The sequence below is a fragment of the Lynx canadensis genome, chromosome C2 (assembly GCF_007474595.2).
Source record: "Lynx canadensis isolate LIC74 chromosome C2, mLynCan4.pri.v2, whole genome shotgun sequence".
In the NCBI taxonomy this organism is placed as follows: Eukaryota; Metazoa; Chordata; class Mammalia; order Carnivora; family Felidae; genus Lynx; species Lynx canadensis.
Genome location: NC_044311.2, coordinates 158,560,245 through 158,577,928, shown reverse-complemented (window position 1 = coordinate 158,577,928; position 17,684 = coordinate 158,560,245). Strand labels below are relative to the sequence as shown.

Genomic DNA, 17,684 nt, shown 5'->3' with positions numbered 1-17,684 from the left:
CAGGGAAGACGTCAGCCCGAGGCCCCCGTGCAGGCTGCGGGACGAGCAGCAAGCGTCTGGCCAGGACGAGGTGAACATGCCTGATGGGGTGGGTGGAGACCAACCCTGAGAGCAGCCAGCCTAAAGTGGAGAGCCCTCAACAGTCTAGCATCTGAGACACCAGGAGCTCCTGATGGGAGGGGCCTCAGAAAGGAATGGGACACCGCTCAACAGCATGCGGTAGGTCCCTGAGCCTGCAGCCCGCCGCCAGTCCACGGAGACCTGGAGCGCGGAGGGAGGCATCCTCAGAAAAGCAGGGTCAGTCCTTGCAACTGCTTCTCCGACTGGCACCAAGCGCGGGTGGGCATGAGGGGCTCAGTGTCCCCGGCAAGGCCCCTCTGAGCACAGAGCTTCCAGTGAGTTGCTGACGACTGCCCTGCTAAGAAGCTGAAGGCCTCAGACACGCCAAGGAACACTCAGACACACAAAACAACGCGAAGCAGACTCAAAGAGCTGGAGGAAATACAAAAAAGGCAGCAAACACAAGAAAACTTCAGAAAACCCAGAATATTTTCAGAGAAGTAAGAGAGAAAATATTATTCGTAAACAAGGAAAGGAAGTTTCGAGAGAAAGGAAAAGAGGATGAGAAAGAACAACTCTTGGAAATTAAGACACAGCAGAAATGGGAGCATTTGATGTGAAGATTAAGGGATAAATTCTCACAAAGCTCTTTAACAAGTAAGAACATAAGTACAAAGAAGTGGAAACAGAAAAAATGAGAAAATAAGAAAATGAGTCCAGTGATTAACAGGAAGTATGGCAAGATGAGAGCCACAAGGAAGTGACCCACATCCCAGGAAGAAGGAAGACGCACTCAGGCCAGAAGGACTTGTTCCCGGTAAGCCGGCAGCGCTGCGCCCAGGTGCTTGGCGGCAAGGGACCACCGTGGTGCTGGGTGACATCAGGGTCTGGATGGCAGGCAGGCAGGCAGGCACTCAGGAGTCTGAAGGAACATGACTTGTCACCCATGAGTCTGCACCAAGCCCAAACTATCAACAAACATCAAGAAGGTGCAGACATTCTCAGAAAACCCATCTCACACATGCTTTTTCTGCAAATGCTTCTAGAGAACACACTTTGTCAGAACTAGGACTACCAAGGAGGGACACGGGGTCTGACCAGGCAAGCAGAGACAGCGCATGAAGGTCAGGTGGGCAGGTGAAGGTCATGTGGGCAGTGCATGCCCATGCCTACAGACAGCATGGGCAGGACCCGTGATGGAGAATAGGAAGAAGCAAGGAGAAAGGAAACCAGCTGTCTGGGAGAGGACCCTTGGTCCCAGAAGGTCTGCGGGAATCTGACAGGGGTGCTCAGAACACACATGCTCTGTGGTGAGGGGACAGAGCGGGACAACGGGGCCACCTTAGAAAAACAAGGAAGGAAAGTACAAGAAATTGGCAGCCAGAAGTTTAAACATGTTCTGTAACTAGCAAATGTGACTTAGAAATCTGTATCAGAACAAATTTCTGGAAGCTGAACGTGGGCATCCCCAGGGAACAGTGGTTCGGAGTGGGGAGGCTGGAAGGCACTGTGCAGAACCACTCCGGGCACTTACTCCGTGGAATAACTCAAAACTGAAATTAAAACGTTGCTGGCCCTATTCTGCACAGGCTGAAGCGTCCATGAACTGTACTTCACTACGGTCTAGTTTTAAAAGGCACTGAATTAAGCCAACGATGACTTTTTTTAAAAATGCTGAAACATCTCCTGAAGCGATGGACTTATCAAAAGCCAACAATTATAGAAAAAAATTACAAGGTTAGAAGGTCATGACTGGCAACTATCCTAATGATGACGCAGGCAACAATCATTACTGGAGGCTAACACTGGTGTGTCCGAGTCTGAGAAACAAGAGACCACAGACGTGGTCTCCGAGTACATCCCCGCTCCCTGACACCGAGCAATCTAAAAGGAAAACTCAGAATAAAATCTGGCAGACACCACTGCCAAGGGGTCCACGCTGGCGCCGCACACCGTCTGCCCTGATGCCCCAGGAAGAGCACGGCTGTGTCACCGTGCGCGCTCTCAAGGACCCCCATGCCGATGACCCTGCTACAAACATCCAGAGGAAGATGCAGGAACCACCGGAAACGTGAGGGTCTCCTCTCGGGGCCCACACGGCACACCCTCGCTCCCGTGCAGGGCGCCAGAGAGGATGTCTGGGTGTTGAGTGCAGGGACCGCACTCCACGAAGTGCACAACCAAGCTTTCCGGAGTAGCGCAACATCAGGCCTTCAGGTGCCACTGAGCACAGAGGACAGAGACGCAGACGGGCACAGCCAGTGTGCATGGCAAGTGTAGCGAACGCCAAGCTGGGGGCCTCCATGCTGTTCTGTCCCCTAAAACCTTAGAGTTAAAAAGACTGACTCACCATTATCACTTCTGCTGTTTTTTCCTTCGAACCCAACAGGAGAGGATCTGGGCTTTTCTTGAGCATCAAGAGATGTTACGATAAAATCTTCAACATCTTTCTCCTGTTCAAATAGGCAGGTTTTTACACGGTCGTCAAATAGTAACTTAATACATCACAGAACTAAACTGGTCAGAGGGAAACTTTCTAAGGTCTGAACTTATCATTTACCCATACAGAACCCAACACGTTTCACACCTGTGGACATAATGAAATCACGGGCTTTAAAGAATTTAAACAAACCCAGCCACTGTTCTCTAGGATTATTTTAAAGAAGTCAACAGCAAATATTTCAGATTAAAGGTAATTTTTATGGTAGTGTGTATGGTAATATACGTGTATCTCAAATAACAAAGCCCTCTGTTAGTTGGTTTTTATTGTATCTAATCCAGGATATGCAAAATCTCAAAATTATTACGTAAGAAGATATGATTTATCTCAAAAATAATTGTTTTTGAAATAAATTAGTATTATATGTATAATCTATTAAAATAAATCCAGGAAACAGATTCCAGCCAAAGAACCTGAACAAAAACTACACAGGAAGATGGGTTTACGACTGTACTTCTCGAGTCCACACTGGTGAGTGTGCGCAGGCCTGGCGGGAGTGTCTGAGTAGGACTGACGCATGGCACGTGTTTGTAAGAATAACCGAAGTCCTAATTATTCACGTTACAATGGACTGTGGTTGGCGCTGCGGAAAGCTGACCAGGGGATTGTCGGGTGCGAACCTACACCTGGCCCGCAGGCCCTGTCAGGAGATGAACCAACAATGGCCGCAAATACATTCCCATGGCAACACGCTGGGGCCCTGGGCATCCCACAGACGCTGAACCGGGGCACCACCCAGGGATGAACACTTACCACGGCCGTCCGCTGCACATGGTGGTCAGTGGAGGGAGCCCTGTCTACAACCAATGGAGACTCTGCCCACCTGGAGGCCTTTCCTGCCGCTGACCCGCCCAGGTACCAAAGCAGGTCCAACTCGTCAGCCTGAAGTGAGGCACTTGTCCTGTCCTGCACAGAGGCATCCAAGCTCAGGGCATCTGAGCAGGGCGTCAAGGGCAGGCTGGGTGCAGGCTCAAGGGTCGAGTCCTTCCTGACAACCTCAGGTGAGCTCCAGGAAGACAGGTCCATTGCCCTGAGTGTGTTCTTCACAGGACCGGGCTCCTGGGTATGGGTTAGGTCGTGGGAGCCACTGTGCAGGCTCACTTGTAAACAAAGTGATCCATCCTGCAAATCAACCCTATCTTCCATGGGAACATTTGGCATTTCATTTCTTACCAATGAATCCTGATTTCCACTAAGGTCAATTAGATCACACGTGGTTTTATCAATATGAAATGCATCAACAAGAGGCAATTTGTCAGTTTCTTCACCATTACTGGAACTGTCACTCAAATTATTTTCTAAAGCATGTGAAGATGCCAATGGCTGCTGAAATTTGAAATCCTCTGTCTCACTGCTCTGGAAGTTCACAGAATGCACCAGACGGTTCAACTTTTCTTGAAGTTCTTTCACCTGACTTATGAGACCAACTTTCTGCAGCTGACAATCTTCCAGTAGTTTTTCTTTATTCTGCATGTGGAAAAGAACATGTATAAAGTAAAATAATTGAATTACAGAGTCAAGTATTTATCAGCCAATTTCGAAGCTGTCTGAGCAATTAAGAATGAGCCTCCATGATGAAGCCCTCGGGTCCTTCCAACTCTTGAGATTTCAAGCTTTTTTAATTCCATGAAAAACAGAACCAGAGCTGAGAACTCTGCCTGCAAAGTGAATGCTGCAGAGGGCTCTGGGAAGGTGGCCGAGCAGGAAGCCCCAGGAACCTGTCTCCCACCTGGGCACCAACGGCACCGGCAGCACCTTGTCTGCTGTAACTCTGGAGTCTGTCCGAGGCTTGCAACTTCCAGGGGGAGGCTTGGAGGGGAAACTGCAGCTCTCAGCACGGCAGCAGCCACCCGTCTCCCAGCCCCAGCCCCTCGGCAGGCTGGTGTGCACCTACTCATGGAGCAGCTTACACACAATGTGTGGGAGCCACGGTGGGCATAGGACTATCCCACAAATGGGGGTGGGGGGGGGGTCTGTGCTCCCACCGCTGCTTCTGATCTGGAAGGTGCAAACAGGTGGGAGACCACTGTCATAGCCCCTCCCCCTCTGGCTCAAGTGACCTGCAGGAGATTTAAAGGGCTGGTGACCTTTTTTTCTACCACAGCATTTTTCTCTGTTTTCTTTCTGGGGAGAAATTAAAAACTAGAACATTCAAAGACAACTGCATACACAGAAGAAATTAGAGGAAATTACATGTGCCCAGGCAAAGGTGCAGGCTAAGAAAAGATCTGAGAAGACCTGAAGTTTACATCTCAAGCAGATCCTCAGCACAGAGACAGCATACAACAATTAAAAAACAAGAACAAATAAGGGGCGTCTGGGGGGGCTCAGTCATTCAAGCATCTGACTCTTGATTTCAGCTCAGGTTATGATTTCACTGTTTGTGAGTTCGAGTCCTGCATCAGGCTCTCTGCTGTCAGCAAGGAGCCTGCTTGGGGTTCTCTCTCTCTGCCCCTCCCCTCCTTGCACACTCTCAAAATAAATGGAAATGATGACAACTGAGGAAAAAAGGACTGAAAAAGGTGAATACAGACTGACACCCCTGGGGCACCAGCAAGCATACCAACATATGCATTGTGGGAGTCCCAGAAGAGGAAACAGTGGCGGCTGAGAGACTATTTGAGGACATAATGACTGAAAACGTCCCAGAATTGATGAAAGACATGAATACAAACATCCAAGAGACTCAACAAACCCCAAATATGATGAACTCAAAGAGACACATACCAAAACATATTATAATCAACACTATACTAACAGAGCACTAACAGAGAATCTTGAAAGCAGAGAGAAATGACTTGTCACATACAAGTACCCTCGAAAACATCACCAACAGATTTCCCATCATAAAGTTTGGAGACCAGAGGACAGTGCATCAATATATTCAAGCGCTAAAAGAATATCTGTCAACTCAAAATCTGTCAACTCAATATGAAGCAAAACTGTCATTTAAGAGTGGGGAAGAAATTAACATAGTCCCAAATAAATAAAAGCTAAAGGAGTTTGTGACCACTACACCTGCACTGCAAGAAATGCTCCAGGGAGTGCTACAGAGTGAAATAAAAGGTCACTAGACAGTAACTCAAAGTCATGTGGCAAAATAAAGATCTCAGTAAAGGTAAGTGCATGCATAATATGATAAAAGCTAGTCTACCATTTTGTACACCCAAAACTGATAGAACACTGTACGTTAATTATACTTGAATTTCTAAAAATGTTTGTTCTATTGTAATAGTGCTTTGCAACTCCACATTGTGCTTTCATCACGATTTAAAAAATACATGTTTTTTATGGGGCGCCTGAGTGGGTCAGCTGGTTAAGTGTCCAACTCTTGATTTCAGGTCATGATCTCACAGTTCAGTTCATGAGATTGAGCCCCATGTTGGGTTCAGCTCTGACAGCACAGATCCTGCTTGGAATTCTCTCTCTACCCCTCCCCAGCTCATGCACATGCATGCTCTCGCTCCTGCTAAAAAATATATAAACTTTAAATAAATATATAATAAGAGACACTTTTTTTTTAAATTATCAGTTTAAAAGTTAGTGTTATTGTTAGCTTTAGTTTGTAATTCCACATTTTTTCTATATAACTTAAGAGATTAATAGATTTAAAAAAAAATCATTAGGAGGTGCCTGGGTGGCTCAGTCAGTTGAGCATCCGACTCTTGATTTTGTCTCAGGTCATGATCCCAGGGTCGTGGGATTGAGCCCCGCATCAGGCAAAGCCTGCTTGAGATTTTCTTTCCCTTCCCTTCTCTTTCTCTCTCCCTCTCCTTCTAACCTTCTCCCCCAGCTCACACATGCTCTCTCTCTCTAAAATAAAAATTAAAAATTAAAACTTAGGGGTACAAAAATTAAAAAATAAAATAAAAATAAAAATTGGCGCCTGGGTGCCTCAGTCTGTTGAGAGTCTGACTTCGGCTCAGGTCATGATCTCATGGTTCCTGGATTCAAGCCCCACATCAGGCTCTATGCTAACAGCTCAGAGCCTGGAGCCTGCTTCGGATTCTGTGTCTCCCTCTCTCTCTGCCCCTCCCCCACTTGTGCTCTGTCTCTCAAAAATAAATAAATGTTAAAAAATAAATAAAAATTTAAAAAACCCAATCATTAGTTTGTTTTGAGGCACACAGGTATAAAAATGTACTCGTGACACCAAAAACCAAAAGGGGTAGGGACAGAGCTATAAAGGAACAGAGCTTTAAAATTTTTTTTTTAACATTTACTTATTTTTGAGACAGAGAGAGAGAGAGAGAGCATGAACAGGGGAGGGTCAGAGAGAGAGGGAGACACAGAATCTGAAGCAGGCTCCAGGCTCTGAGCTGTCAGCACAGAGCCCAATGTGGGGCTCGAACTCACAGACTGTGAGATCATGACCTGAGCCAAAGTTGGGACACTTAACCGACTGAGCCACCCAGGTGCCCCAGGAACAAGAGCTTTTATATGTGATTAAAGTTAAGCTGGTATAAATTCAAGCCAGAGTGTTATAATGCTGGATGCTAAATGTAATCGCTAACATAACCACAAAGAAAACAGCTATAGAATATACACAAAGAGAAATGAGAAAGGAATTTGAACATTTCACTATAAAATATCAACTGAACACAAGAGAATACAATAATGCAGCAAATCAGGGACAAAAAAAAAAGCTGTAAGGCATATAGAAAACATACAGCAAAATGAAAAAAGCATATGACTCCTTATCAGTAATTACTTCAAATGTAAATGAATCTCTCCAATCAAAAAGAACAGCAGAATGGATAAAAACACATGATCCAACCATATGCTGGCTATGAGAAGCTCACTTTACACCCAAAGACACAAATAGGTTGAAAGTAAAAGGACAGGGGTGCCTGGGTGGCTCAGTCGGTTGGGCGTCCGACTACAGCTCAGGTCACAATCTGGCGGTCCGTGAGTTCGAGCCCCACGTCGGGCTCTGGGCTGATGGCTCGGAGCCTGGAGCCTGCTTCCGATTCTTTGTCTCCCTCTCTCTCTGCCTCTCCCCCGTTCATGCTCTGTCTCTCTCTGTCTCAAAAATAAATAAACTTAAAAAAAAGAAAGTAAAAGGACAGAAAAGGTTATTTTGTACAAACAGGAACCAAAAGAGAACAGGATGGTTATATTAACATCAGACAAAATAAACTTAAACCAAGAAAGGTTCTAAGAGACAAAGGAAAATAAAAAGTAAATAAAATCTCCCAACAAAACAAAGCCCTGCACCTGATGATTTTACTAGTGAATTCTATCAAACATTTAAGACAGAATATCAATCCTTTTCAAACTTTTCCAAAAAAATGAAGAACCCAAATGGGTTTCCTGGTAGATTCTATCACATATTTAAGGAGGATATTATATATAATATATTTAAGGAGGATATTATAATATATACTAATTCTCTACATTGTCCTTTATATGACAGAAACAAAGAGAACTGCTCCTGACTCACTGTACGAGGCCAGCGTTATCTTGATACTAAAGACAGAAAAAGACACTACAAAAACAAAACTACATACAAATTTCCCTTATGAACATTGATGCAAAAATCCTAAAAGACTAGCAAATAGAATCCAACACCATATTAAAAACATTATACAGTGTAACCAAGTGGCACTTACTCCTGGAATGGAAGTATAGTTTAACATAAGAAAACCAATCTATGTAATACACTACGTTAACAAAATGAAGGAGAAAAATATCACATGATCGTTTCAACTAACACAGAAAATGCATTTGACAAAATGCATTTGACAGAAAATGCATTTCACGATAAAGACATTCAACATACTAGAAACTACTTTAACATAATAAAAAACCATATGTGAAAAAGACACACCATACATCATACTCAATGGTATTGGACTGAAAGACTTTCCTCTAAAATCAGGAATAAGGCAAGAATGCCTGCTTTCACCACTTCTCTTCAACACAGTACTGGATGTTCTAGCCAGAGTAATTAGGCAAGAAAAAGAAATAAAAGGTGTCCAAATTGGAAAGGAACGAGTAATACTGTATGTTCCAAGATAATATGATCATAAATAGAAAACAAAGATTCTACAAAAAAGCCCTGTTAGAATTAATAAATCAATTCAGCACAGTCACAGGATATATAAAGTCAACATCCAAAAATCAGTTACATTTCTATACATGAACAATGAACAATCCGGATAGGAAATTAAGAAAACAATTTATAATAGCAACAAAAAAGAAGAAACTAATTAAGAATTCACTGAACTAAAGAGATGAAAGTTTTGTACAATGAAACTACAATATATTGCTGAAAGATATTAAGGAAGACAACTGAGAACACGTTTCATGTTTATGGATTGAAAGACCTAATACTGTTAAAATGTCAATACGAACCAACAACCTACACATTCAATACAATCTCTATCAAAATTCACTGTTTGCAGAAATAGAAAACCCCAACCTAAAATTCATGTGGGATCTTAAAGGACCCAAAGAGTCAAAATAATCTTGAAAAACAACAAAGCTGAAGGGCTTATAACTACTTAATTTCAAAACTCATAATCAAGCTACAGTACTCAAAACGGTGTGGTACTGGCATAAAAACAGACATACAGACCAATGGAATAGAGAGCCCAGATGTATATCCTTACATACACGGTCAGGTGATTCTTTACAAGGATGCCAAGACCATTCACTAGGGAAAAGACAGTCTTATCAAGCAAATGGTGCTGGGAATACTGGGTGCCCACATACATGCAAAAGAATGAAGTTGGACTGTTAACTAACATCACATACAAAAATTAACCCAAAATAGATCATTGACTAAAACTGAAACTATAAAGCTTCCGAAGAAAACATAGGACAAAAGGTTCTCAACATTGGATTTGGCAATGATTTCTTGGATATGACACAAAAGGCATGGGCAACAAGAGAAAAGACAAACTAAACTTCAGAAAATTTTAAAAATTTGTGCCTCAAAAGACACCATCCAGCGTAAACAGGCAGTGCACAGAATATGAGAAAATATTTGTGAATCCTACACCTGATAAGGGATTAATATCCAGAATACACAGAGAACTCCTAAAACTCAACAACAACAAAAAAACCAACCTGACTTTAAAACGAGCAAAGAGGGGCGCCTGGGTGGCTCAGTCAGTTAAGCGTCCAACTGCGGCTCAGGTCATGATCTCACAGCTCACTGAGTTTGAGCCCTGCGTCAGGCTCTGTGCTCTCAGTGTGGAGCCTGCTTTAGGTCTTCTATCTCCCCCCCGCCTCTGTCCCTGCCTTGTTCACACTCTCTCAAAAATACATAAGCTCAGGGGCGCCTGGGTGGCGCAGTCGGTTGAGCGTCCGACTTCAGCCAGGTCACGATCTCGCGGTCCGTGAGTTCGAGCCCCGCGTCGGGCTCTGGGCTGATGGCTCAGAGCCTGGCGCCTGTTTCCGATTCTGTGTCTCCCTCTCTTTCTGCCCCTCGCCCGTTCATGCTCTGTCTCTCTCTGTCCCAAAAATAAAAATCAAAAAGAAATTTAAAAAAAAAAAAAGGGGGGGGGGGCTCCTCTAAAAAAAAATAAAATGAGCGAAGAACTTGAATAGGCTTTACTTCAAAGAAGATACACAAATGGGCAACAAGCAAATGAAAAGATGTCCAGTATCACTAATCATTAGAGGAAAGCAAATAAAAACTATAATGATACACTTGAAACTAACAGAACACTGTATGTTAACTATACTGGAATTAAAATTAAAAATTAAAAAGAAAAACAACACGAAGAGATACAACCTCACACCCATTAGGTGGGCTACTATAAAGACACACACAACACAACACAACACAACACAACACAACGTAACATAATAAACGTGGCAAGGACGTGGAGAACTTGCAACCCTCTTGCACTCTTGGCGGGAAGGTAAAATGATGCAGCCACCATGGAAAACAGTATGGAGATTCCTCAAAAAATTAAAAATGGAACTACCATATGATCCAGCAATTTCACTTCTGGATATTTATCCAGAAGAACCAAGAGCAGGGTCTCAAAGACAGATTTATACACAATGTTCACAGCAGCATTTTTCACAATGGCTAAAATGTGGAAGCAACCTAAGTGCCCACTGACTGTGAATGAATAAGCAACACGTGGCATATATATAAATGGACTATGATTCGGCCTTAAGACAGAAAGCAATTCTGACACAGGCTACAATAGGGGTGAACTGCAAGGACACTAAGCTAACTGAAATAAACCAGTCACAATAAGACAAAGACTATACGATCCACTATGAAATATTTAGAATAAACAAAATCACAGAGACAGAGTCAGTGGTTGCCAGGGGATGGGAAGTGGGGATAATGGGGACTTACTGTTTAATGGGTACAGAGTTTCAGTTTTATAAAATGACAACAGGTATGAAAGTGGATAGTTAGTTACACAACCTCACTAATGTGTGTGCAGGATCACTGAACTGTACATTTAAAAATGGTTAAGATGTCGGGTGCCTGGCTGGTTGAGTCAGTGGAGTGTGTGATTGCTGAACTCAGGGTTGTGAGATCTAGCCCCATGCTGGGTGGAGAGATTACTTAAAAAAAAAAAAAAAAGTCTTAAAAAAATGACTGTTATCTGTAACTCTTACATTATATGTATTTTACCACACACACACACACACACACACACACACACACACACACACACTGTCATAACCTATTTCTGTGGTAATTTACTGAGGACATAAGCATTTCTTTTTTGAGCAAAATAAAGTCTGGAAACTTCTACATGCAAACACTGAAAAATATAGAATTGTGGGGCACCTGACTGGCTCAGTCAGAAGAAAATGTGACCTTTTTTTTTTTTTTTAACGTTTATCTATTTTTGAAAGAGAGAGAGAGTGCGCACACACGCAAGGGTGTAGGGGCAGAGACATAGAGGGAGGCACAAAATTTGAAGCAGGTTCCAGGCTCCGCGCTGACAGCACAGAGCCCGATGCAGGGACTGAACCCTCAAACCTCGAGATCATGACCTGAGCTGAAGTTGGATGCCTAACCGGTGGTGCTTAACCACCTAGTTGCCCCAGAAGAGAATGTGACTCTTGATGTCAAGATCATGAGTTCAAGTCCTACACTGGGTGTAGAGATTACTTGAATAAAAACCTAAAACAAAAAAAGAAAAATATAAAATAGTGATTTATGGAATGAATTTGGCATTTCCCTGTCCATGTGTAACTTCCAAGAATTTTGCAACCAGAGCATAATCATGGGGTTGACCTCTTAAAAATTCAAACAAACGTTCTTATCAAAAGGGCATGGAGATACGTTTGCTACACAGAGTTAGACAACAAGTGCTCTCCAAACAGAATTAAACTTCCTGTGGGGATTTGATGAACATATAAAACCAGATTTAGGCATCTTCGATCAAAACCACAGGCACAGGTGTGTGGGCCTGGCCTGAAGTCCCTGGGCCTACACCTGCACGATTCAGAACCTGCAGACTTTACACAGGGATGCGGTGTACCCGGCACGCCACAGGAGAGTTCCCAGAAAAGCAGAGCTGGAACATCCTGCCGAACCGTGCAACGTCTACACTGGCAGGCTCGAGAGCCAGGGTCTAATCACATTCTGCCACCGCCCTCAGGAAAACCTTTACACCAGCCGCTTTTGACTTTCGGAACACCTTGACCCTGTAACACTTGATGGGCCAATGTGCAGCCCCCAGCCCAGGAAAGAGAAGTCAGCTCTCGTGTTGTTTTTGCCCTGGTGACGAGAGTGCTCAAACTGCTGCGTTCCAGATTACTATGCTCTTCTTTGCCAGGAGCATAAAGTCAAAATATGCAGCGAAAACCCCTGAGGTTCAAAAAAATAAATGTGAGCTTTCAAAGTAACACTGGTGATAAAGGCCTTGAGCCCCAGAGCAGCTGTCCTCACACAGAAAACCCTAGGGACAGACCTTAGAGTCCAGTTAAATCCTACTGCTATCACTAAGGGAGAAGTAACTGCTCATTTTTCATAGGCTAGACCATGGGAAATGTGCATTTCTAGAGAATACCTAACAAAAAAACAAAAACAAAAAACCATGTAGGAAACTTCAAAACAGATGTGAACAGACCACTCCGAGAACACAACAGAGCCGCCATCCATTAACACTGGTCTACGCCCGCTCAGCACCACGTGCTGTGTGCCCAGGTACCTTCATCCTTCCCGGCACTTTGCCACGGTCGTCCATTCTCAAGTGCATTTCACTCTTCACCAAGAGCAGCTCAGACTCCAGCTGCTTCTGGCAGGCCGCGAGCACAGACGTCACGCGGTCTTGTCTGTGCGGACCTGGGTGGTCCGGCGTCACCGGGGCTTTGGCAGGCTGCAGATCACCGTTAACTGCACTCTGCAATAAGCGGAGAAAACAAGGATGACGCTCGTGAGGGCAGAGCTAAAAGCACCAGGAAGAACGACGCACACGGAGCACAGTCGTCGGGCTGCCTGGGACTTCCCGGAGCTCTGGAGCCTGCATGTTGGCCAGCAGGGCCCCGAGGGAAGGTCCACCGGTGGCATCAGCAAGTCCCCGTCTCCTAAGTCACGAAGGACAGGAGACCAGAGGGGAGCACTGCACGCACGGCCTGCTCCCTGCCACAGCAGGCCAGGACGTGCTCGCCGTGACACGGGCACCAGCCAGGAAACCCCACAACGCACGGGCCAACGGGAGCTGCTCCACACGAGCTGCAGATGGCAGGGGGCAGCAGGCAGGGAGTCTGGAGTTCTCAGGACCAAACTGAAATGAACTTAAAAAGGTTTACACAGGAGAGGAGTGTTAAAAATTAGAGCAACTGAGGGGTGCCAGGGTGGCTCAGTCGGTTGAGCACCCGACTCGTGACATCACGGTTTGTGGGACTGAGCCCCGGGTCGGGGTCTGCGCTGAGCATGGAGCCTGCTTGAGGTCCTCTCTCTCTCTCTCTCTCTCTCTCTCTCTCTCTCTCTCTCTCCCTCCCCCCCCCCCTCCCTCCCTCCCTCCCTCTCTCCTGCTTGCACTCTCTCAAAATAAATAAACTTAACAACAACAACAACAAAGTAACTGAATAGAGTCCAGAGAGGAAAATCCAAGGAGCCTCTTAAAACAAAGCCATCTCTGCATCATTTAATGTTCCCTATCATAGGGCTCTGAAAACCTTCAATCACTCTCAAAGATATGAAGTTTAAAAGTATAGGAAATAGTGCAGCCCCAGGTTCCACTGTGTACACATGTTCTGACCTGAGGTTCTAGGGACTTGAAATGCACCCAGGAGCCACGAGCTTCAGATTCCTCTCTCTACAGCACCAGAAGCCACCCTCTGGGAACTCTATCCCCCACTGCCTGGCACACGAAGGACAGTCATTGACTTAAAGAGAGAGGAGGAGGAACAGTAGGTCCTCCTGGACAGAACATCCAACCATCCCTGGTCTAGCCAGAGTGCTCTGTGGTCTGGGTCAGGGCCTCTTGCAGGCGCCAAGTGCTCCCTGGCTCCCCCACGTGTGCCCCGCCCCCCCCCCCCCAGCACGCCCCTGTACCCTCGTGTGTGCCCCCGCTCCCCCAACGCACCCCTGTACCCTCGTGTGTGCCCCCGCTCCCCCAACGCACCCCTGTACCCTCGTGTGTGCCCCCGCTCCCCCAACGCACCCCTGTACCCTCGTGTGTGCCCCCGCTCCCCCAACGCGCCCCTGTACCCTCGTGTGTGCCCCCGCTCCCCCAGCACGCCCCTGTACCCTCGTGTGTGCCCCCGCTCCCCCAGCACGCCCCTGTACCCTCGTGTGTGCCCCCGCTCCCCCAACGCACCCCTGTACCCTCGTGTGTGCCCCCGCTCCCCCAACGCACCCCTGTACCCTCGTGTGTGCCCCCGCTCCCCCAACGCGCCCCTGTACCCTCGTGTGTGCCCCCGCTCCCCCAACGCACCCCTGTACCCTCGTGTGTGCCCCCGCTCCCCCAACGCACCCCTGTACCCTCGTGTGTGCCCCCGCTCCCCCAGCGCGCCCCTGTACCCTCGTGTGTGCCCCCGCTCCCCCAACGCACCCCTGTACCCTCGTGTGTGCCCCCGCTCCCCCAACGCGCCCCTGTACCCTCGTGTGTGCCCCCGCTCCCCCAACGCACCCCTGTACCCTCGTGTGTGCCCCCGCTCCCCCAACGCGCCCCTGTACCCTCGTGTGTGCCCCCGCTCCCCCAACGCGCCCCTGTACCCTCGTGTGTGCCCCCGCTCCCCCAACGCGCCCCTGTACCACCGTGTGCCTGCTCCCCCAGCGCACCCCAGCGCACCCCAGCCCCAGCTCCCTGTGCACAGAGGCTGTCCCTTCTGCGGACCAGGAAGGAACAAGGCCCACCTGTGGGTCTCCGACACGGCTGTTAGGGGCTGTGCCCACGTCCTGCCCTGACGCTTTGTCATCAGAGGCCTCTTCGCCCCCGGGGCCTCGTCCCTGGGAGCTGCCCTCTGCACGAGGGTGCAGGTGGGCCCCTCGCGCCTGCTGCTTGTCCAGCTCCTTCTGGCACCTCAGAAACCGTTGGTTCAGCACCTGGGGCTGGCGGCTGAGGCGGACGCACTGCGCTCGGAGCCGCTGAAGCTCTGGGGGCTCATCCTCAGCGGTCAGGGGCTGCTGTTCCAGGGAACGGCGGAAGCGGGAGAAGGCGGACAGGATGGTCTCCAGCTCGGCGGAGTGGGCCAGTTTCTGCTGCTTCAGAGCATCGATTTCTGAATCCCTTTCTGCAATCTTCGCTTCCCTTGCTTTTAGGGCAGCTTCAAAGGCTCGGATCTGGGAGGCCATGCCCTGGACCTCAGCCTCCCTGAGGGCTGCGCTGTGCTCCAGCTCGGCCAGCTTCCGCGCGGCGGCCTCCTCGGCGGCCTGCAGGCGCCGCTGCAGGGCCTCCAGGGCCTGGCCGTGCCGGCGCTCCTGCTCCGAGGGCAGCCGGCCCGCGGGCCCCGTCGCCACCAGCGCCTCGGGGCTGGCCACAGGGTCGCCGGGCAGCTCGCCGACGACCTGGGCCCCGAGTGGCGCGGGGCCGCCGAGGGAGAGCTCCCTCTGCAGCCTCTCGATGACTTCATGGAGCTGCTCCATCTCCTCTGCCTTATCTTTCTGCAGCTGCTGCTGGTTCTCTCGCAGATTCTCGATGACGGACCTCAGCTCCTCGATCTCTGAGTTTCTGTCACAGGGAACCTGAGGAAGAAGCACGTTCAGAGGTGAATGAAACGTTCCACCTTCAGAATTTCCCTCCTTTAATCTGAGGTTCGGGAGCAACTATGAGCTGTGGCACCAAATTAACAAATGACCTTTAATACCTGAAAACACCCGAAAGCTGCACTCCCACCGCATCAGGGTTACCAAAGTGCTTGGGAAGGGACACCCACGGTGGCCACTTTGCCTCTTGTTTGGACACTTCCTCTCACTCTGTGCCATCACCGCTACGGGCAGAGGGAGCTTCCCTGGCTGCCTCTCCGTGGCACCTCCACACTAATGTCACCACCCTTAACGTGTATTTTTTTAATATTCGAGTAACGTCGATCTGCTTGGTTTTACTGAAGGGAGATTTTAGGTTTTAGGCATGGTTCTAACACTAAAAGACAAACAAATGAAGAAAATCAGGCTTGAGGGCTGGCAACACTGAAGAGCAGGACCGAGCCAGGTGCATGCATGGGGCCGTCACTGCCGCCACGACTGCTCCGAGCCTAGCGCTGTGCCCCCCTGGACCTTGGAGAATGTTTCCACTCATGCTGGTTAATGTCACCCTCAAGGTTTTAAGGTAAGAAATGTTATTACTGCTACTTTGAAGATAAGACAATTGAAACGTAGGTGTTAACTATCTTGCCAGGTGGAAAATCAGATTGAAATCTATGTCAATGCAGCTCCAAACTCCATTCTAGTGACCAAGCCATTCGTGCTCCAGTTTACCATCTCCAGCTAATTTCTTATAGTCCAATGTTCACTTCCTGAAAACTGGGGGTTTCACAACAATTCTTGGTTTCACTAGTGCCATTTAATTCCTTTAAACTCAAATGCAAATCTGGCCAATACTGAAAACAAAAGAAAACAAGTTAATTTTTGGTTTTGGTTTAGAGAATATGAGCTATCCATCACACACGCATCCACCATGTTGAAATCTGCACCGAGAACTGTACGGCTGGCAGAGGTAGGCCCTGGTGAGGTGCGACCCTCACCGCCAGCCTGCGTGCCCCCTGTGCTGGGCACCATGCAGACTCTCGTCTCCCCTCAGACACCTGAAGGGAGTTTCAAGGGTGATTCTGACAGCACACGACGTGGGCTTATTCACTCTAAACACCCAGACATGAAAAGGCAGGTGCTACAGACCAGCCACAATCACGACACAAACAGAAAACCTGAAATACAAACCTAGGGCACCTGTGTGGTTCAGTCGGTTAGGCGTCCGACTCTTGACTTTGGCTCAGGTCATGATCTCGTGGGTTTGAGCCCCATGACGGGCGCCATGCTGACAGTGTGCTGCCTGCCTGGGATTCCCTCCCTCTCTCTCTGACCCTTCCTTGCTCACTCACTCTCTCAAAATAAGTAGATAAACGTAAAAAAATATATATATTATATACGCATACATAAATATAAACCCAGCACATGCAGATGGCTTTAAAGAGTAAAGCACTAAATCAGAGATGAGCCCTCTGGGATGCAGCACGGCTGGAGCAGGCAGGCCAGAGAGGGGCACCCGGAGCCCAAAGAGGGAAGACCAGGCGGGCCAAGAACTGAGAACAAGGGTGGTGGACACTTGGGCCAAGAGCACGCACGCCTGGTCTCCTGCAACGTGTGTGGTACTCCCCATTCTGGGGGAAGTGGTCCCTTTCTAGGCGGGACACCGCAGAGCTGACAAGGCCTGGTGCCACCCACCCCCGGCACACTTGCCCCCAAGGGGTATGTTGGTTCTAGGGGTGCCGGGAAAGGCCTACCTCACTGAGCGTGCCCCTTCCCATCCCGGCCAGCTGAGCCTCGAGCTGCTCGCTCACACACATGATCTCCTTTTCTTTGTTCTGCAGAAATGCCTGTGGAAATAATCACAGCGACGCCAATAAAATGTGACTATGGGAAGCGGTCCCCTGACCTGGCAGACGTGCGGTACCCTAAAAAACCCATGAGTGTAAATACTAGCATTCAATCCGAAAGTGGTTTTCTGTATGTTTCCCACGGAAGGACGCC

General features: G+C 47.8%; 1 protein-coding gene across 1 annotated transcript in view; it reads right to left on the bottom strand.

The window, feature by feature from the left end:
- Positions 1 to 17,684, bottom strand: part of PCNT (pericentrin) — a 135,212-nt gene that overhangs the window by 29,482 nt on the left and 88,046 nt on the right. The window contains 5 exon segments of the mRNA XM_032594600.1: positions 2,411 to 2,513; positions 3,314 to 4,027; positions 12,703 to 12,894; positions 14,856 to 15,683; positions 17,438 to 17,530. Coding sequence (XP_032450491.1) covers positions 2,411 to 2,513; positions 3,314 to 4,027; positions 12,703 to 12,894; positions 14,856 to 15,683; positions 17,438 to 17,530 — 1,930 coding nt within the window.